Below are 21,961 nucleotides of genomic sequence, written 5' to 3'. Positions count from 1 at the left end.
ACCGCCCGGCCAAACTGAGCAATCGGGGAAGAAGGGCCTTGGTCCGGGAGGTGACCAAGAACCCAATGGTCACTCTGAAAGAGCACCAGAGTACCTCTGGAGAGATGGGAGAACCTTCCAGAAGGACAACCATCTCTGCACCACTCTACCAATCAGGCCTTTATGGTAGAGTGGCCAGACGGAAGCCACTCCTCAGTAAAAAAGGCACATGACAGCCCACTTGGAGTTTGCCAAAAGGCACCTAAAAAGACTCTCAGACCATGAGAAACAAGATTTTCTGGCCTGAATGCCAAGCGCCAAGTCTGGAGGAAACCTGGCACCATTCCTACGGTGAAGCATGGTGGTGGCAGCATCATGCTGTGGGGATGTTTTTCAGCAGCAGGGATTGAGAGAATAGTCAGGATCGAGGAAAAGATGAACGGAGCAAAGTACAGAGAGATCATTGATGAAAACCTGCTCCAGAGCGCTCAGGACCTCAGACTGGGGCGAACGTTCACCTTCCAACAGGACAACAACCCTAAGCACACAGCCAAGACAACGCAGGAGTGGCTTCGGGACAGGTCTCTGAATGTCCTTGAGTGGCCCAGACAGAGCCCGGACTTTATCCCAATTGAATATCTCTGGAAAGACCTGAAAATAGCTGCAGCGACGCTCCCCATCCAACCTGACAGAGCTTGAGAGGATCTGCAGAGAAGAATGGTATAAACTCCCCAAATACAGGTGTGCCAAGCTTGTAGCGTCATTCCCAATAAGACACAAGGCTTTAATCGCTGCCAAAGGTACTTCAACAAAGTACTGAGTAAAGGATCTGAATACTTATGTAAATGTTATATTTCCACTTATTTTTTTGCAAACATTTCTAAAACCTGTTTTTGCTTTGTCATTGTGGGGTATTGTGTGTAGATTGATGAGGAAACAACACAATTTTATCAATTTTAGAACAAGGCTGTAATGTACACAAAATGTGGAGAAAGTCTGAATTGTCCAAATGCACAGTATATAGAAGCCCAAACTTGAATCCAACAATGTTTGTCCTGCAGGCATGCTAGGTGATTTATTAGCTTTACTGCACAGCCACAGGTTAATTCCCATCAACACCACCTGTATCAACAAGAGATATTTGCATTTTGGCTCTGCAATGTAGTCAGGATTGACAGGACATTAGAAAATCTAGTTAAATAAAATATTATAATTTCTATCAAGACCATATGGGCTCAATTATGCAAACTACAACCATTTCGTTACAAAGACTTCTAGTAAATAGATTTCAAAGCACAGCAAAACATGACAACTACATTAAGTTACCATGCACAGCATGGCAAGTGTAACACACACTTAATATGCTAATATTTAGTAGACTCACAATGTCACATCATAATTCTATAATGAGTTCTAACTAAATTACTGATACAAAGATTCCTGCAATGAGCAAAGACAAAATGCATTCCAGTGACATTAGAATTCACACTGCCAGAGAGACACACTTTTCTGGGAACTCACACAGCTAAACCAATACAAACACAATATGGGCACTATGAAATGGGACATTTTTCCAATTTGATGGAAGGGAACATCATTTTTCAAATGCTCCCACTTCCACAAAGGTATTCTATTGTCTTTATCAATGTTGAGGCAATGTTAGCTACTGTTCACATTAAATGTATGATATAGATTAGAGTTTGCATAGTGTCTATTAAAAGCAGTGTATTGGTTTGGGTTAATGTCAAAAATGATTCCTTGACACAACACAACATGTCGAAGTCTGAACACCCCCAAAGAAATTGTTGCAATTACATTTAAAGTACATGTTTTAAACATTTAGGTTATCACGTTGATAACCATTTCAATTTAAATGCAACTACATCCCCTGATTCCCACAAATCAAATTGTCATTTTAGTTGTGCACATTTTATTTTAAAATGTAACTGTAATGGATTTTACTTTGATGTACTAGTTTGCATTGATAGCAGAGGATACAATCAATCTAACAAGAGACTGTGATGAGGTGGCGATTCTGAGGATGAGCCCATTGAGCCCTATTGGGTGGGGTGGGGTAGGCCTTCAGGCTGCAGCAGCAGGATACAGAGCTGCAGTAGCAGACAGTCAATGCCTGTAACAGCCACTGTAGGGCAGTGATCATACAACACAGCTGAGGTAGGGGAATGCTAGTGTCTCTGGCTGAGGTTCATACAAATGTCGTTCTGCATGGCTATGTGTGAAGGGTCTATTGTGTGAGACAACCTTCTATGGGACCCACTTAATTAAGTGTAATGGGAATAATACAATCCCTGATGCATGCAGTAGCTCCCAAAGTGGTGTCCTAGCTATGAGGTGGCATTGACAGACCAGCAGAGAGCCAGAGAGCCGTCAGGAAAATGACTGAGTAGAAAGTTAGAACTGTGTCAACTCGTAAACCTTAAAGGATAAATCTGATAATGGACCAATATTATTCAGGTTTGTCGTCTTGTTCTGAAATATTCCAAATTAATCCACAATGCTTATTTACAAAAATGCAATGGCTACAGTTAGAGCAGCATATTATTGCCTTACCCCTTCATATTATCTACCACTGGCAGTCAGAATGATGTGTACCTCTCTGACCAGGCTAGACCTTTCAACAGTTTCACAGACAACTAGCTCAATACAAAGAATCCTTCAATGCCATATTATGTCCAGATTATACACACTGTGAAAACAATTTTATTCACACATAGCGGTCAGGATGTGGACATGTTGTTTTCTCTGGACCGTGCAGCATAGGGCTTTAACGGACAAATCTGAAAATTCAGCATATTCCCCGACTGGCTCCTGGCCATTTGGCAAACTCCATGTTGGATATGGGAGCGAGCATGTCCAGGATCTGATAGCAGTGAGTGGAATGTGAGGCACAAAACCGACTCCCCCATCTGCCAGCTCACACACGCACTCAGCAGTTATATATGATCTATCAGCAGTGCACCAGGTATAATGTCCCACCGGGGCAGCAGGGGAATGGGGTGACCAGGAGTTACTACTACCTGGCTACAAACCTTACACATCCCTCACAGACCACAGCCTTTGAGTTTATGAACTAGGCAGTGAAGTCAGTGAAGCTGCCGTGTAACCCTTTAGAGTGCATGTCTTCTAGATTCATCGATCTTATTTCCTAGAAATAATGTTGGTATCCAAATCTAATATTAGGACTAAGGTGGCTCCTCCGATGACAGACACATACCAGATATAAAAATAAAAAGACATTCATGTAACATGTGAGTGGGGGTTTACCTCTGCTTTTGGCTGCATCCTTCAGGCTGCTCATAACTAATGGTTTAATGCCCTCCAGTATGAATCGTCCCTCCAGTCCAGGGTAAAGAGACCTTAAAAAAAACAGAGAGTACAGAGAGTACACACTCAGGCTGCAATCTAGCATATTGCTGACAGTCAACAATACTTGCATTCAAATATGAGGCTTTTTATGGTTTTGAAAAGGCATAGAGAAAGTCTCAGAACTTTAATTCTGTACCTGGGGTACTCTTCCGAAGCAATGTAAACTGCATCCTTATCACTGACAGAGGAGGAGAACGCTGCAAATGTCTCATCTTGCAAAGGCAGCAGCTCTAGACCAATTAGGTCGCTGTAACCGTTGTCGCTGAGGACAAACTCCAGCAGAAGCAGCTTCTCCTGAGAGGATCCTTTGTGTTTGGCCTTCCTGATCACCTGCCGCACCAGGGGAGGGGTCACCTTCTTCACAGAGGCAGGACCAGTCCCGTACGTGTTCAGGACCGCATCCACAGCAGCAGGCACCCTGGCCACCTGCATCCCTGAGCTTTGGAGGTAGCTGATAACCATCTCTGTGATGTCCACATCCGTGTCCAGCTCCGAAAACACAGCCTCGTCCACCTGGATCCAGCTGTTAGTGAGAGAGTAGATGACCTGCTGCTGTAGCAAGTCATGAAACAGAGGCTCCAGTATGGGCTTCCAGCGAGGCTTGATCTGGTTGGGGTCTGGCCAGGCCCCATATGCACCTCTGGGGGAGAGGGGGAAGTCTTGGTCCTTCTTGGTCTGGATCCTCTTGATGGCCTCCATGATGAGGGTGAAGTAGGCCCTGGGGATGACGGTGACGATGAGTAGCTCATTCCAGAGTGCTGCAGGGTCCCTCCACTGGTCCACCTCTCGCCATTTGATGCTCCTGCGATTGTCTGTGAGGCCGAAGAAGCCGCTGACGTGGACCGGCAGCCCCGTCAGGCTCTCCTCTCCAGGGGGGAGAGGCAGGAAGCAGAACGCTCGCCCCGAGAAACCAGACGTGGCGCCCTTGTCCTCGTCGATGCAGGTGAGAGGAAGGGCGATGCCGATGGTGGGGATGAACTTCAGGTCATCTGCCAGGGAGTCCAAGTCACTGCACAAGCCCCGACCCCCCACTCCATTACATACCAGCCAGGTGGTCCTCTGGGTCTCCTTGGCTGTCTCGTCCTGGGTCTCGATGTTGACCTGGTAGGTGGCGCACGTGACAGTACCATTGGGCACTCCGTTGCTGTAGCTGTCTGTGGCCAGGCCCAGGGTCTTTAGAGAGTTAGGACGCTCTAGCTTGTCTTCTGGGTTTTCTCCTGCTGTCACCCGGAAAAGCATGCGTTCTGTACCGTCTGACTCACGCACATGCAGGGAGACCTTCTGAACGCTCTTGAGGAAGAGAAGAACTGTGTCAGCGTCGGCTTTGAAAGACTCAAAGAGCTCCAGCACCTTCTCTTTGTTGTAGATGTTGGCGCTCAGCTGGGAGGGTTTAATGCGGAGGGGGAAGCGGAACAGAGTTCCAGAGAAGCTGCCGTCCTTGATAGTTTTACCGGCGTTTCCAAATAAGCCAACGTAGGGTGCAAACTGGTCAGTGAGCTCTGTGATCTCCTTCATGTCTGTCTTCAGATTCCAACACTGCCCAGACTCATGGGCACCAAACAGCGTCTGGTGAGGGTCCAGCATGCCGATCTGTTCTCCACTGAATATACTGGGGACATCTGTAACATTCAAACAAGATTTTTTTATTTATTGATTAAATGTAACTTTAAAAAAAAGTGCAGATTGAAAGATATATGAATCATAATACTGATTAATCACCTTACTCATATGCAGGTAAAATAATATTTCAATAAAAGCCTCACCTGTTATGTGGTATACAGAGTTGAACCCAATACCAAATCGTCCAACTTTCAAAGGATCCTCTCTCTTTCTGCTCCTTGCTATCTCCTGAATTCCATTCCAATCTTCAGTCGTGAACACTGCATCATTATACACATACAAGGCCGTTCCTAGAACCAAAACAAGAAATAAGATCATCCAAATAAGATAAATCTTGATGACAGTTTTCCGATGTTTGGTAAACCAACGAAACAGCACAATATCTCACTATACTGCAACTTTTATTACTTAAAACAAAAATGGCCCTATATCTGGTAAACTGAATAATCTGTGAAAATGACTAAAACCTACCTTGATACTGAGCCATGTCATGTGACCAAAGTGACTCCACTCCATACTCTGTCTCATCGTACATAAACTTAACCTCTGTGGCTCCAGCATCCTCAGCATTCTGGATCAGCTCCTGCAGAGAAAAACAGTGAGCTATTTAAAACAACTTAAAGGTTCAGGGCCTTGTTTTATAACATTAAGATGCATACATAAATACTGTATATACAGTACCAGTCAAATGTTTGGACACACCTACTCATTCAAGGATTTTTCTTTATTTGTACTATTTTCTACATTGTAAAATAATAGTGAAGACATCAAAACTATGAAATAACACATATGGAATCATGTAGTAACCACCAAAAAAGTGTTAATCAAAGCAAAATATATTTTAGATTTTAGGTTCTTCAAAGTAGCCACCCTTTGCCTTGACAGCTTTGCACACTCTTGGCATTCTCTCAACCAGTTGCACCTGGAATGATTTTCAAATAGTCTTGAAGGAGTTCCCACATATGCTGAGCACTTGTTGGCTGCTTTTCCTTCACTTTGCGGTCAGACTCATCCCAAACCATCTCAATTGGGTTGAGGTCGGATGATATAAAAATATATATTATAATTCTCCACCTTTATTTAACCAGGTAGGCTCTCATTTACAACTGCGACCTGGCCAAGATAAAACAAAGCAGTGCAACACAAACAACAACTGTTACACATGGAATAAAAAAACATAGTCAATAAAATAGAAAAAGTCAATATACAGTGTGTGCAAATGAGGTAGGACAAGGGAGGTAAGGCAATAAATAGGCCATAGTGGCGAAATAATTACAATATAGCAATTAAACACTGGAGTGATAGATGTGCAGAAGATGAGTGCGCAAGTAGAGATACTGGGGTGCAAATGAGCCAAATAAATAACACTATGGGGATGAGGTAGTTGGATGGGCTATTTACAGATGGGCTATGTACAGGTGCAGTGATCTGTGAGCTGCTCTGACAGCTGGTGCTTAAAGTTAGTGGAGTGCCAGGTCATCTGATGCAGCACTCCATCACTCTCCTTCTTGGTCAAATAACCCTTAAAAAGCCTGGAGGTTTGTTGGGTCATTGTCCTGTGGAAAAACAAATGATAGTCCCACTAAGCGCAAACCAGATGCGATGGCGTATTGCTGCAGAATCCTTTGGTAGCTATGCTGGTTAAGTGTGCCTTGAATTCTGAACAAATCACTGACAGTGTCACCAGCAAAGCACCCCCACGCCATCACACGTCCTCCATTATGAGACCGAATGACAAATTTCCACCAGTCTAATGCCAATTGCACTCATTTTGCTGGGCCCAAGCATGTCTTATTTTTATTGGTGTCCTTTAGTAGTGTTTTTTTGTTGTAGTAATTCGACCATGAAGGCCTGATTCACGCAGTCTTCTCTGAACAGTTGATGTTGAGATGAGTCTGTTACTTGAACTCTGTGAAGCATTTATTTGGACTGCAATTTCTGAGGCTGGTAACTTATCCTCTGCAGCAGAGGTAACTCTGGGTCTTCCTTTCCTGTGGCGGTCCTCATGAGAGCCAGTTTCATCATAGTGCTTGATAGTTTTTGTGACTGCACTTGAAGAAACGTTCAAAGTTTTAGAAATTTTCCGGATTGACTGACATTCATGTCTTAAAGTAATGATGGACTGTTGTTTCTCTTTGCTTATTATTTGAGCTGTTCTTGCCATAACATGGACTTGGTCTTTTACCAAATCTTCTGTATATCACCCCTACGTTGTCACAACACAACTGATTGGCTAAAACGCATTATTAAGAAGGAAAGAAATTCCACAAATTAACTTTTAACAAGGCACACCTGTTAATTGAAATGCATTCCAGGTGACTACCTGGTTTTTGAGAATGCCAAGAGTGTGCAAAGCTGTCATCAACGCAAAGGGTGGCTACTTTGAAGAACCTCAAATATAAATTGTTTAACACTTTTTTGGTTACTACATGATTCCATATGTGTTATTTCAGTCTTGTAGAAATAATAAAAAATAAAGAAAAACCCATGAATGACTAGGTGCGTCCAAACTTTTGACTGGTACTTTACACACAAACATGCATACAGAAAGATGTTATTGCATTCAGGGTATTGTGCATGTTGATATTATTTCTCTATGTAATAGTGTGATAGTTAGAGAGCCTCTGATCCATTAACTTCACGGTAAGGTTCAACCTTTAGGAGCCTTTTCATCCCCCAGAGGTATTGCATCTTCCATGGCAGTGTGAAATGAGTGGAACGTTGCTAGTTAATGAGCTTCAATTGTCTAACAGTGAGAGAGAGTGTCAGGCCTATTTTCGGATCCAAACCTAGGACTGTTGCAGTGACCATATTAACGCCACACTGACAGTCATGAGTCATGACCTCAGTAAATTTCCATGTGACCATTGAGTCATGGTAATCTCCTTTTATGCACTCTGGACATGCTTTGGTAGTACCCAACTTGCTAACTACCATCAGGTCCTAATGGCCTGCTACTCAGGGCTCTATTGTCCCTCTAACCACTCTGACATCAATGCAAATTAAATGGAAATTCACATCAAACACATCATCAAAACAGTAGAACTATCAAACTCCCCTCACTGTGATGATCAATTTAAAGAAAGAAGTTCAACAGCAGGTTTAAACAGTTTAAACATGGTTGTTGTGGATGTTGTTTAAAAGCCTAACAAATGAAATGGACAGCCCTTTCTAAGGTGATGATTAATTCAAAACATCCATATGCATATTACAGCTTATGCATAGGCTTTTTAACCTCTATGGGCTAGGTGGGACGCTTGCGATATTCAAATACCTTAGAAATGCTATTACTTCAATTTCTCAAACATATGACTATTTTACACCATTTTAAAGACAAGACTCTCGTTAATCTAACCACACTGTCCGATTTCAAAAAGGCTTTACAACGAAAGCAAAACATTAGATTATGTCAGCAGAGTACCCAGCCAGAAATAATCAGACACCCATTTTTCAAGCTAGCATATAATGTCACAAAAACCAAAACCACAGCTAAATGCAGCACTAACCTTTGATGATCTTCATCAGATGACACTCCTAGGACATTATGTTATACAATACATGCATGTTTTGTTCAATCAAGTTCATATTTATATCAAAAAACAGCTTTTACATTAGCATGTGACTAGCATGTGACTAGCATTCCCACCGAACACTTCCGGTGAATTTACTAAATTACTCACGATAAACGTTCACAAAAAACATAACAATTATTTTAAGAATTATAGATACAGAACTCCTTTATGCAATCGCTATGTCCGATTTTAAAATAGCTTTTCGGTGAAAGCACATTTTGCAATATTCTGAGTAGATAGCTAGCCTGTGATGGCCGGGCTATTTTGACACCCACTAAGTGTGGTACTCACCAAACTCAGATTTACTATAAGAAAAATTGGATTACCTTTGCTGTTCTTCGTCAGAATGCACTCCCAGGACTTCTACTTCAATAACAAATGTTGGTTTGGTTCCAAATAATCCATAGTTATATCCAAATAGCGGCGTTTTGTTTGTGCGTTCAAGACACTATCCGAAGGGTAAAGAAGGGTGACGCGCCCGGCGCGTTTTGTGACAAAAAAATTCAAAATATTCCATTACCGTACTTCGAAGCATGTCAAACGCTGTTTAAATCAATTTTTATGCGATTTTTCTCATAAAAAAGCAATAATATTCAGACCGGGAGTCGTTGTTTTCGTTCAAAGAGAAAGAAAGTAAACATGGTGGAGTCTCGTGCACGAGCGCCCCAGTCTCATTGTTCTCAGATCGACCACTATCCAAATGCGCTACTGTTTTTCAGCCATGGCCTGCAAAGTCATCATTCAACGTTCTGGCGCCTTCTGAGAGCCTATGGGAGCATTAGAAAATGTCACGTTATGCCAGAGATCCCCTGTTTTGGTTAGAGATGATCAAGAAGGCCAAGAAATAGTCAGAGAGAGCGCTTCCTGTTTGGAATCTTCTCAGGTTTTGGCCTGCCAAATGAGTTCTGTTATACTCACAGACACCATTCAAACCGTTTTAGAAACTTTAGGGTGTTTTCTATCCAAATCAAACAATTATATGCATATTCTAGTTACTGGGCAGGAGTAGTAACCAGATTAAATCGGGTACGTTTTTTATCCGGCCGTGCAAATACTGCCCCCTATCCCCAACAGGTTAACCGAATCCCCACAAATAAAACGGAATAAAAATTATGATTGTGCCCTTATATGTACAATATATAGCCTACCTCATATTACACATGGCAGAAAAACATAAAACAAAACTGATTTAAAACCTCTTAAGGATCCGCCCCTTTTTAAAAATTTTACCTAAAAATGACATACCCAAATCTAACTGCCTGTAACTCAGACCCTGAAGCAAGGATATGCATGTTCTTGGTACCATTTGAAAGAACAAAGTTTGTGGAAATGTGAAAGGAATGTTGGAGAATATAACAATAGATCTGTTAAAAGATAATACAAAGAAAATAAAAACATTTTGTATTTTCTTTGTACCATCATCTTTGAAATAAGAGAATGACCATAATGTATTATTCTAGCCCAGCAGCAATTTAGATTTTGGCCACAAGATGGCAGCAGTGTATGTGCAGTTTTAGACTGATCCAATGAACAATTGTATTTCTGTTCAAAATGTTGTATCAAGACGGCCCAAATGTGCCTAATTTGTTAATTAATAACTTTTCATGTTCAAAACTGTACACCCTCCTCAAACAATAGCATGGTACTATTTCACTGTAATAGCTACTGTAAATTGGACAGTGCAGTTAGATTAAGATGTCTTTGGTACATACAGGGCATTCGGGAAAGTATTCAGGCCCCTTCCCATTTTGTTACATTAAAGCCTTACTCTAAAATTGATTAAATTATGTATTTTTTCGTCAATCTTCACACAATACCTCGTAATGACAAAGCAAAAACAATTGTAGAAATTTTTGCAAATGTATTAAAAATACAAAACAGAAATACCTTATTTATATATGTATTCAGACCCTTTGCTATGAGACTAGAAATTGAGCTTAGGTGCATCCTGTTTTGATCATCCTTGAGATGTTCTACAACAAGATTGGAGCCCACCTGTAGTAAATTCAATTGATTGGACATGATTTGGAAAGGCACACACCTGTCTATAAAAGGTCCCACAGTGCATGTCAGGGCAAAAACCAAGCCATGAGGTTGAAGGAATTGCCCACCATTCTTAACTGGAAGAAGTTTGGGACCACCAAGACTGTTCCTAGAGCTGGCCGCTGGGCCAAATTGAGCAATTGGGGGAGAAGGGCCTTGGTCAGGGAGGTGAGCAAGAACCCAATGGTCACTCTGAAAGAGCTCCCGAGTTCCTCTGTGGAGATGGGAGAACCTTCCAGAAGGACAACCATCTCTGCAGCACTCTACCAATCAGGTCTTTATGGTAGAGTGGCCAGACGAAAACCACTCCTCATTAAAAGTCACATGACAGCCCGCTTAGGACTCTCAGACCATGAGAAACAAGATTCTCTGGTCTGATGAAACGAAGATTGAACTCGTTGGTCTGAATTCCAAGCATCACGTCTGGAGGAAACCTGGCACCATTGCTACGGTAAAGTATGGTGGTGGCAGCATCATGCTGTGGTGCTGTTTTTCAGGGACTGGGAGACTAGTCAGGATCGAGGGACAGATGAACGGAGCAAAGTACAGAGAGATCCTTGATGAAAACCCGATCGAACATCTCTGGAGACCTGAAATTAGCTGTGCAGCGACGCTCCCCATCCAACCTGACAGAGCTTGAAAGGGTCTGCAGAGAAGAATGTGAGAAACTCCCCAAATACAGGTGTGCCAAGCTTGTAGCGTCATACCCAAGAACACTCAGGCTGTAATCACTGCCAAAGGTGCTTCAACAAAGTACTGAGTAAAGGGTCTGAATACCTATGTAAATGTGATATTTCAGTTGTTTTATTTTAATAAACTTGCAACAATTTTGAAAAAACAGTTTTTGCTTTGTCATTATGGAGTATTGTGTGTAGATTGATGAGGGAAAAAACAATTTCATCAATTTTAGAATAAGGATATAACATAACAAAATGTGGAAAAAGTGAAGGGGTCTGAATACTTTCCCGAATGTCACTGGTCTAGCCCAATACTCCAAAGTTAAACAAATGTACTGTATTATTATGCACACTGGATGGACTGGTTACCTTATGCTACACTCCAACATTTCTATCCGTGAGAGAACGAATAGCCCTAGGCCATGCTATTGGTTCATTGATTATGCAGGGCGGCTTACAGTTAGTCTACAATTAGTGCATTTGTATTTCATTTTGAATAGCCTCGTAATAGGGAATTTTTAAACTTTTATAATTAATTGGGTGGCACATTACCTTTAGCTGTACAGAATATCATGCCACCATGCGTTTCCTTCTCCCCCCTCTTCTTTTTTTTATTTCTCGAGCATGCAGACCTGTTGTCAACAGTTTAGTGAAATATGTTTTGTTGCAAAAACATGTTACTATCGATGTTCCCGAATAGATTTCACTTTGTTTACGAAATTAAGCACTGGGTTGCTGCAGGAACAAGGCTGGAGAGCCCATGGCATACAGAGTTTGGTCAGAATATCACCTTTCAGGCAGCGAAAGCATGCTCCTCAAACAGTGGCTGATGCTTGGAGTGAAATAAGTGTTCCTATGTTTATTTTTCAGCTGCTCATATTAAGTACAGATCCTCTATAAAACAAAAGTAGCCTACAAAACGGACAGGCGGGAAATCGCTTGGCCTCCATTCGCGATTCGAGTGCACACAGATGACATGTGTTTTTTCCCCTGCCCATTTTACAATAGGCCATTCTAAATCTAAAGTAATTTGACATATTAGTAAAGACAAGATTAAATTGAGAATAGTCTGATGTGAAAATATAATCACTTGAGAGAATAGCTGTGCGGCCTGAGGCAAGGAACAGAGCGCAAGCTTTTTTCTCTACTTTCTCAAATCATCAATAGCCGATAGTAGCACCATGCAGCCCATATATGTTTTGATTTGTAAGATATTCTAAGGTTTGTATAATTCACAAATAAAGTTGCCAAATAAGTCCTAAATGCTACATTTGAGTTATTTCAAATGATCACTTTTGCGCTCAACATTGCCACTTCATATGCGCACTCACTCTGGAATGGGAAAAATACCCTTTCTTTCTATTTCCTTCAGCTAAGTTAAATTATTTTCTTCTTACTATAAAATCATCTAAAATAATGGCACAGGAACTTAGAAGCATATCTTGTCAGCTAATGAACAAGTCTACAGCCAATGCCATGGAGCATAGACAGATAACGTAGGCCTACAGTAGGCCAACTCATTCTGTTCTTCTGAAATACATTTTCTTCATATCATGTTTATTTAGACCTGACTAAAATAAATAATGGATTTTTTGTGATTGTGTATATTTAAATGCTTTATTAGACTTTTTTAAATGTAGATGTTCCACAGGCGCACATAAGCGGCTTGTATGAATGGAGGCATAGATATTCTAAATTGGTTATGTTAATTAACGGTCAACTTCCGTGAGACAAGCAGTCTTTTGCATGACAATAACCGGTGGAAAAAATGTCATGACCCCCACAGCCAATGTGTGTTCCTCTCAAGTGTATAATCACCTTTACCTGGATGTAATACTATTAGACATGGTTGTTCATCATCACCATCAATGAATCCACGTGTTGGGCTACTACAGACTCTTACAGGGTACAGTATGGTAAAGTCAGACACCATTAATACATTGAACTTACTTTCAAAATTTGTCCACCTTCAGGATACCTCCTTAGAATATCTTTCAAAAACTCGACCAATGGTGGTGTCGTCTGTCCAAACCGCCCTGTAAAAATAGCAGTGCAATAGAACGGCATGTAAAACATATTACGCATGTATAATTAAACTAAAGGATTATGAACACCCATGTGAGAAGTAAGAATGGATTAATCCCAGAACTATTTCCAGTTATCTATTATTTTACCTCCCCCTTTCAGGCCCCTTCCCTCCAGTGTCATGGATACTTCAGGGCTTCCCGTGGGCACCAGGGTCCCAATCTGCACTTTGTCATCCAGCTTAAGTAGGGGGAGACAGAACACACCATGAGTACTATACAATATGCTTGTCCTTAAGCTTTAGTAACTGCACTGGAACTATAATGAACGTCTTATATACAAACCCCTAAATATTAATGCTTCAAATGATGAAACAACCTGATAAATATCTTGAATTGCACATCAGATCGCATTTGTTTATTTATTCGCTGCCTATGATCATAATGCAAGACCATTAAATTGAACAACATTCACAGCATCATAAAGAACATTCAACTGTCAACCAGGCTAAATCTTGGGGTGGTGTTATTGCATTGGTGTCAATGTGATACACAATCCCACTCTGCACCTAACAGGATCGATACTGAGCAGAGCAGGCTGGACGTGCACCAGCAGCAGGCAGGCTTACAAGAAGTCTTATCTCTCGATCTCCAAGGTGAAAACCCTCATCTGCAGCGTCACTCGCTTCGCTCAGCACTTCTGGCACATGAACAAGCAGTCCTACACGACTGTAACTGACTGACTAATGCTGATTGTCACTTTTTCTTGCTGGCCATGGTTTGTACAATATTGTGTTACTGATATGTAAAAATCAACAACTAAATTCAACACAGGTCAGGTACTAGGCCAGGACTAAATTAACTTTTCATTTAACCTTGTGAATGAGAGTTCATTAAGGTTGTTGGTCTTAACCTGCCAATGAATGTCCTTTTGTTGCACCAATGAGATGTGTATAATAATAGCACAAAATAAAAGGTGTAAAAGGTTGACAGAGAGGGCAGGGCTTTCAATCTGATTAAAGCAGGGATGAATTGCAGTATATGCTGACTGACCATAATAGGCCTACTAATACGATACTGGTAGTGGTGCAATGTCCTACTTCTGAGCTTGGAAAGCTTCAAACGCCCATAATTATCCAAATAACTGGAATCATTCATTGCCAATTGTCCGGGTAAGCATTTCAGCTGTAACAAATCTGGCTCTCTACTCCTTTCCCTGATGAAGATGTTCAGTTTACATTCAAAGTTTTTTTTCCTTCAGATGGTTAGCTAACCTTCTTAGTTAATTTGTTTTCGGAGAATCAGCTGACCCTCTGAGGCACACTGAAGAATATGTTTGGGGAGTATGGAGACCAAGACTAAACTTGTTACTGCCTTTAAGTGTCCCCCAAAGCAAGACATTCCCAAGCTAAGTATGGACGCTGGGACATGGCCAACCCTTCAGATGGATAGCTGTTTTCATAATCAAATAAACTAGATCTCAACTTGCATGAAAGTCAGTCAGACACCCTTCTCAACTCTGTTGGACTGGACAGAGGGAGGGCTCCCCGTGGGTATAGAGTACCACAGTATGTCCCACAATACCCATAAAACCTAGTGGTCAAACAAGGAAATGGTTCTAATCGTTTTTCCACCATTCATTTTTCTCATGCGGGATTTTCGAAACACTTAAAATAAGGGCTGTGTTTCGTGTAGGCTTACCCTGGCGTGACGTTTTGATAACCGTGTAAATCTTTCTAGGACAATGTGACTTTCATCACAATATATTCGCCTATATTTATCCCCCCAAAATAAAATGCTAATTAGCTGCTAATGTGGCTGACATAAAGAAGTACAAACGCCACGATAATCTGGACGAGACTGCCGAATTGAGGCAAAGGTAAGAATCTCTGGATTAACTATGTAATGTTAGCTAAACTTAGTACTGAATAAATTGCCAACATTTCTTTAAATTGACAATTCAGTGAACTGTCTTGGCCAAGTTTTAAATTGACACAACAGCTGTTAGCAAAAGTGTCAGCTAGAGATGACGTACAGGAGCTTGCAGGGATTTGTAGTTTTGCATAATGTCTACCTTAATGCTAATTAGAATTTTCGAATCTGAGAGTAAATAGGGCCGAATACATTGATAAAAGTCACCTTATCCGAGAGAGATTTACATGGTTATAAAAACGTCAAGCCAGGGTAAGCCTACACGAAACTCAGCCCTTATTTTAAGTGTTTCTAAAATTCCCTATGTGAAAAATGAATGGTGGAAAAATGATTGGAACCATTTTCCTGTTTGATTACTAGATTTTATGAATATGATGTCACCACTATTGCAGCTGATATAGGATAGTTTGTGGCCTGTGGCTAATTTCTGAGGGTGACATCAGAGGGGCTGAAGGCAGGGATCCACCGGCTCCTTTCCCTCTGTCAGTAAAGGCTCAGCAGAACAGTGGGTCCTTAAATCTTGTTCATTATGGCACATTACAACCCAACATAGAACACAATGCTGCTAGGCTGTATACATGTACCTAATACAAATAATGTAAGCGTTGATAAAATATATGAATAGCTATAAAATGTAATGCATAACATGATTAGAGCCGAAGTGACAAAGCAAGTTGTCTGCAGTCATTCTTCCTATAATATGAGCCAGGCCCACAGGAGGGGATCTGAAACTCTATCCCATACTCCACATAGCCACAGAGCATGGTGATCAATCTGTAGCAGCAAACACTCAGTTGTCTAATCCCAAACCTTAATCCTGAGTTGTGGTGGTCTAATGGAGTGTAAATACCTTCCCTTAGCAGTAGGCCTATCATACCATCTGTTGGACTTTAAACAAACTAGTTGCGTAGTTTAGCAATAGGTGAGACCTGTCAGCAAGCATCACTGACAATGTATGTGAATGTACATTAGAATAAATTAGTTATCCTAAATGTCATATTAGAGAATAAATCACAGGCTACATCATATAGAGCATACTTTTGCAAGACATGAAAAGGAACTGTGTCTGTAATCATAGGCACTCTTGATCACCATGACTGGAATTCTATCAAGAGATGAAAACCAAAGAGCCTTGAGACTATTGAATCAATACACAGTCCTATCAGACTGGTGATAAACAAAAAAAAGTAGTCCTTTCAATGATGACATTGTTAATGGTGAAGATTACGTCATTGTTATGTTGTTGTGGCAATGGAGAGCCATTAACTACTTTGGACAGTTATCTGTTGGGAAAAATATTAATAAAGGAAATACATCATGTTATATCCTCAGCCACTGTAGTAAAGAGAAATTTGGCCAGGTCAATGCACAGGATGTGCGGTAATGAAGAGGGTATTAACATGTTCCAATATTGAATTGACAATGCAGAAGGACATGTGTTGGAAAGAGACAAGCTTGACTGCACAAAGAAATTGACACTAAAAACAAACGTAGATGAGTTCTAATCCTGCCCTAGCAACACAGGAGGTATTTACTCAGCAGCACCGGCTGAGATACAATCCCTAAATCGGTACATTTCTGGATGTTGTTGTTTTTATTATGCAGTCAAACAAAGGGGCCAATGTTGCTTACTAGTAGAACACATATTTAATAACAATCTAACCAGCACTGTTGTAGCCTACATTGACACTGTCAGGATGGAGCACTTTAACTTACTCTATTAAAGACATTTTCAATACATCACAAAACAATAAACAATGGAGGAGTATGAGTATGAGATGAAACAATGGGGTCACACACAGGATGTTTGCACAGACAAGGGATGGTCTCTTATCAATTAATCTTACCATTGTGCTCTCATGCCAAGCATGCCATCTACTATAGTCAAACCTTGTCACAAAATATTTGTACATGTTCCGTAATGAAAATAGCTACAATTTGTAAAATTGCTTTTTACCTACCACTTTCCCATTGTGAACCAGCTGCTGCTCGATGACAGGCAGGTCAGTTTCTTCATAGATAAGTTGCTTGATGTCCCTGACAGCTGTAGAATGAGGGATCTGGTAGGCCTTCTGGCCAATATACTCATGACGGACTGTCACCCATGGCAACCTAGAAAAATAAAATAATAATAATCATCATCATCATCATCGCACTGTGAATCATAGATGGCATTGCATTCTTCATTTGGTAGATCACAAGCATAGAGCAACACCAAGCTAACAATGATTTTCTGGGAAGATATTTTTCTGGCAGTGCACTGATTTTATCACAAATTGAAATGTGTGTGTAATTCTAACTACATGTTTACTTGGTCATCCTGAGTTCATAAGATCAGATGGCTTTTCTATTGATATGTAAAGGACACAGATTGCTGGTAGCACTTAAACATAAGGAACAATGGGTCAGCAAGGCTTGCTTGCAGTTTGTATTGATTAAAGAGAAACCTGAGTGTATAACCTTATCTAACATTTCAAATCTGCTTGTGTTTCAGCTGTTTTCTGCTCTGCCTGTGAGAAATAATGTCATAAAAAAAACACCAATCTCAAAAAGGTTTTCAAGAAGGTGCAAATAGCAGCACTTTCCCCAAAAGAGAATCGCTAGATCCTGACTTCAACATCTAGTGTAGTCATAACACTATTTAGGCTCTGTCTGAGTCATTAAATACAGAGACCTGTATGCATATATTTACTTATGCAACAAATATTGATTGTGCAGGCAGCAATAAAAGTTAATAGCTTTGCCTATTCTGCAAACCACTTGACTCAAGCTACCATCTCTGCAATGTCCATATTTCTATTTAAAAAAATGGGTGGGGCATTCAACAGGGGGATGGATTGAACACAACCTGTTCCAGACAAAGGTTCACTATAATGGCAATGCGTCTTCTATAGCCGCTTCAGAAATGACATTAGGGCTATAATTAACAGTTGTATGTGATATCTCACACCAGGGTGTCAAAACAGGTAGAGAGAATAACGGTGAGTAAACAACTCAACATAATTTGACAGCAGGTTTGAATGGGGATCTTGACGAATAGACCTACTTCAGCCCCCATGTTTCAATCTGAAATGTGTAAAAATAGAACTTACCATGGGTCTCGACAGTTTGCCATCACTTCTAAGCCTTTTTTCGTGCTATGTCCCCGCGTGCACATTCATTGGACTTCTATTTTATGCTCTGAGCGCTGGGAAACTCCACCGGGAAAAGACTGTCGCACAAACAAAGAGGACCATTATTTTCTCACAATACACCTCATAACGTTTTCACTCTATCCATATATCTACTGTAGGTTTATTGTTATTAATTTACATTCCATGAGTTAAGTACAGTTAGCCAATGTTGCGGTTGTAAGAAGCTTTATTTAGCCATTCCCCCTCAACCGGTCTGCCGCTAAGGCTACAATGTATCAATGCGGTGCTCAGTTATCCGCTACTCACTTAGGTCCCGCAAAGACATTTGTTTCATGATCTTGTAATCCAGTTGTATCTTGTCAATATCATCTGCGTTTCTGAAAATTATCGATAAAACAGTCATAAGCTAGCAAAATTGTTACTTCTTACATGGTAATTCCTTCAAAGGCGCTGTTTCTAATAATGTATTATCAGCGCACGTGATAACTGCGGCTGTTGCCGGTTGGCTGGACTGCTGGTGGAAAGCTACGGAACTCTGGTAGTTGTAGTCACGACAGTAATACGATTAGAAACACATTGCAGTCCCTCTAAAATTGCGTTCATCTAGGTACTTTCTCACAGAAACCAATATTATTATGGGGTGAAAAATATGCCATGGTTATAATAGCAATATTTTGCTGGTGATTCATTAGGTTATATGTTACACTTTCTATGTCTGCAGTAAATCTATTTCACATACACTTTCTCGTCTATTTTATAGGCCTGTCTTTAGAATGAAGTAGTTGCATAATTGTCAATATAAAGTAATCATCTCTGAAAATGTTTTGATAACATTTTAGGATTTTGGTGCAGTGCAATTGGCACCAGTATCCAACGCACCGTAGAATAATTACATCATCCAACCTTTAGTCAAGGACTTTCAGCACTTGAAAACCATCCATCTGCACTCGTTAAAATATTTTATGCTTAGCATGTCAAAAAACCTTTGATATGATCTATTAAAGACTGACACTGTTGTATGCAACATACATAGGGCAGACACACATTGTTAGGCCTATTTGGCTACCCTACTCGTAAATAAACAATATCATATTCATGATGCGGGGAAAGAACAGCTTGACCCAGTTCGCTATTTTCAATATATGTTTGATGCCGCAGTAGCCTATACCAACAGGGATACTTACATCGGAGCAAGGTTCCGCCAGAAGCATCACTCTCACGCATTGTGCGGCATCTGCTCTTTCCTCTCCACCCTCTCACATGTGCATGTCGCTGCTTGACAGCCTCTAAAAAGGTAGTCCTGTCCTGGGGTGATCACACGAATGTGTTGGCCTATCCAGTATCTTTTCAACATAAATATTCCTAGAAACTGTAAATGTGATAAGGAATCCTATATCGAATGGTCTTGTCCAAACATCTCTGAACAAGTTCAATACTGCAACACTCCCGCACGCATTTCTTAAAGCTAAAGCTACAGTATGAATGGGTGACCCGACTGCACACCAAATCAAAATCAAATCACATTTTATTTGTCTCATGCCTCGTAAATAACAGGTATAGACTAACAGTGAAATGTTTAGGCTACTTTTCCAACAATGCAGAGTTAAAGATAAAGACAATATATGCACTACCGTTCAAAAGTTTGGGGTCACTTAGAAATGTCCTTGTTTTTGAAAGAAAAGCCAAAAAATGTGTCCATTAAAATAACATCAAATTGATCAGAAATACAGCATAGACATTGTTAATGTTGTAAATGACTATTGTAGCTGGAAATGGCTGAATTCCCTGAATTCCAGTTTGCGCTGTTCTGTGAAGGGAGTAGTGCACACAGTATTGTACAGATCTTCAGTTTCCTGGAGTGTCTCTGCACCGCCAAGCTCCTCAACTCCAGGCAAGCGAGATGGGCTCTGCTGTTTACCCGGTTGAACTTTTTCTTGTCTTACCGACCGGGGCCCAAGAACGTCGAGCCGGATGCCCTGTCTCGCGTCTATAGCCCCATGGTTACCACTCCGGAGCCCGAGACCATCCTTCCCACTTCATGCCTGGTGACAGCACTCAGCTGGGGTATAGGGAAACAGGTCCGGGAGGCGCAGCGGTCCCAGCCGAACCCTGGGGGAGCCCAGATAACCGGATGTTTGTGCCTGACACTGTCCGCTCTGCGGTCTTGGAGTGGGCCCATTCCTCCAGGCATGCCTGCCATGCGGTAGCAGAGAGAACAGTCTATGGCTTGGGTGGCTGGAGTCTTTGACAGGTTTTTGGGCCTTCCTCTCCCACCGCCTGGTATAGAGGTCCTGGATGGTAGGGAGCTCACCCACCGTAATGTACTGGGTCATATTCATCACCCTCTGTAGCGTCTTGCATTTGGGTGCCTTGCAGTTGCCTTACCAAGCAGTGATGCAGCCAGTCAAGATGCTCTTAATGGTGCATCTGTAGAACTTTTTGAGGATCTGAGGGCCCATGCCAAATCTTTTCAGCCTCTTGAGGGGGATGAGGCACTGTCATGCCCTCTTCCAAACTGTGCGGGTTTGTGTGGACCATGTTAATTCCTTAGTGATGTGGGCACCAAGGAATTTGAAGCTCTTGACCCCCTCCACTACAGCCCCATCGATGTGGATGGGGGCATGCTCGCACTTCCGTTTCCTGTAGTCCATGATCAGCTCCTTTGTCTTGCTGACACTGAGGGAGAAGTTGTTGTCCTTGCACCACACTGCCAGGTCTCTAACCTCCTTCTTAGGCTGCTTCATTGTCGTCGGTGTTCAGTCCTACCACCGTCGTGTCATCAGCAAACTTGTTGATGGTGTTGGAGTCGTGCGTGGCCACGAAGTTGTGGGTGAACAGGGAGTACAGGAGGAGACTAAGCACACAACCCTGAGGGGCTCCCGTGTTGATGGTCAGCATTCGTAGATGTGTTGTTGCCTACCCTCACTATGAGGTGTTCAGTCCCAGTGTCCTAATCTTGGTGATGATCTTGGAGGGGACTATAGTGTTGAATGCTAAGCTGTAGTCAATGAACAGCATTCTTACATAGCTATTCCTTCTGTCCAGGAGGGTGAGGGCAGTGTGGAATGCAATAGAGATTGTGTCATCTGTGGATCTGTTGGGGAAGTATGTGAATTGGAGTCGGTCCAGGTTGTCTGGGATGTTGATGTGAGCTAACCTTTCAAAGCATTTGGCTATAGATGTGAGTACTACGGGGCGATAGTCATTTAGGCAGGTTATCTTGGTGTCTTTGGGTATGGGGACTATGGTGGTCTGCTTGAAACAAGTTGGTATTACAGACCAGGTCAGGGATAGGTTGGAAATGTCAGTGAAGAAACTTGGCAGACCTCAAACGGAGGTCGTATAGTGGGATTTCTTATAAGCGTCTGGATTAGTGTGCCGCTCTTGCCTTTAGCTCAGTATGGATGTTGCCTGTAATCTATGGCTTCTGATTGGGGTATGTAAGTATGGTCACTGTGGGGACGACGTCGTTGATACACTTATGAATGAAGTCGGAGACTAATGTGGTAAACTCCTCAATGTTATCAGATTAATTCTGGAACATATTCCAGGCTGTGCTAGCGAAACAGACCTGTAGCTTAGCAAACGCTTCA

General features: G+C 41.6%; 1 protein-coding gene across 2 annotated transcripts in view; it reads right to left on the bottom strand.

The window, feature by feature from the left end:
• The window catches only part of LOC115163512 (sacsin-like), a 33,512-nt gene extending 13,700 nt beyond the window's left edge, over positions 1 to 19,812 (bottom strand). Inside the window, exons 1-10 of one of the 2 annotated variants that reach the window (XM_029715487.1) lie at positions 19,553 to 19,812; positions 18,675 to 18,745; positions 18,327 to 18,445; positions 17,196 to 17,346; positions 13,453 to 13,543; positions 13,229 to 13,314; positions 5,458 to 5,569; positions 5,130 to 5,276; positions 3,503 to 4,985; positions 3,265 to 3,356 (exon numbers count right to left, since the gene is read on the bottom strand). In XM_029715487.1, coding sequence (XP_029571347.1) covers positions 3,265 to 3,356; positions 3,503 to 4,985; positions 5,130 to 5,276; positions 5,458 to 5,569; positions 13,229 to 13,314; positions 13,453 to 13,543; positions 17,196 to 17,346; positions 18,327 to 18,391 — 2,227 coding nt within the window. In that variant the 5' untranslated portion in view covers positions 18,392 to 18,445; positions 18,675 to 18,745; positions 19,553 to 19,812. Of the gene's footprint in view, positions 1 to 3,264; positions 3,357 to 3,502; positions 4,986 to 5,129; positions 5,277 to 5,457; positions 5,570 to 13,228; positions 13,315 to 13,452; positions 13,544 to 17,195; positions 17,347 to 18,326; positions 18,446 to 18,674; positions 18,887 to 19,552 lie in introns of those variants that run through there. The other variant, XM_029715488.1, reaches the window with a different exon arrangement.
• Positions 19,813 to 21,961: the final 2,149 nt, after the last annotated feature.

The sequence above is a fragment of the Salmo trutta genome, chromosome 26 (genome assembly GCF_901001165.1).
Source record: "Salmo trutta chromosome 26, fSalTru1.1, whole genome shotgun sequence".
Classification (NCBI taxonomy): domain Eukaryota; kingdom Metazoa; phylum Chordata; class Actinopteri; order Salmoniformes; family Salmonidae; genus Salmo; species Salmo trutta.
This window is presented reverse-complemented; position numbering and strand designations above follow the sequence as displayed.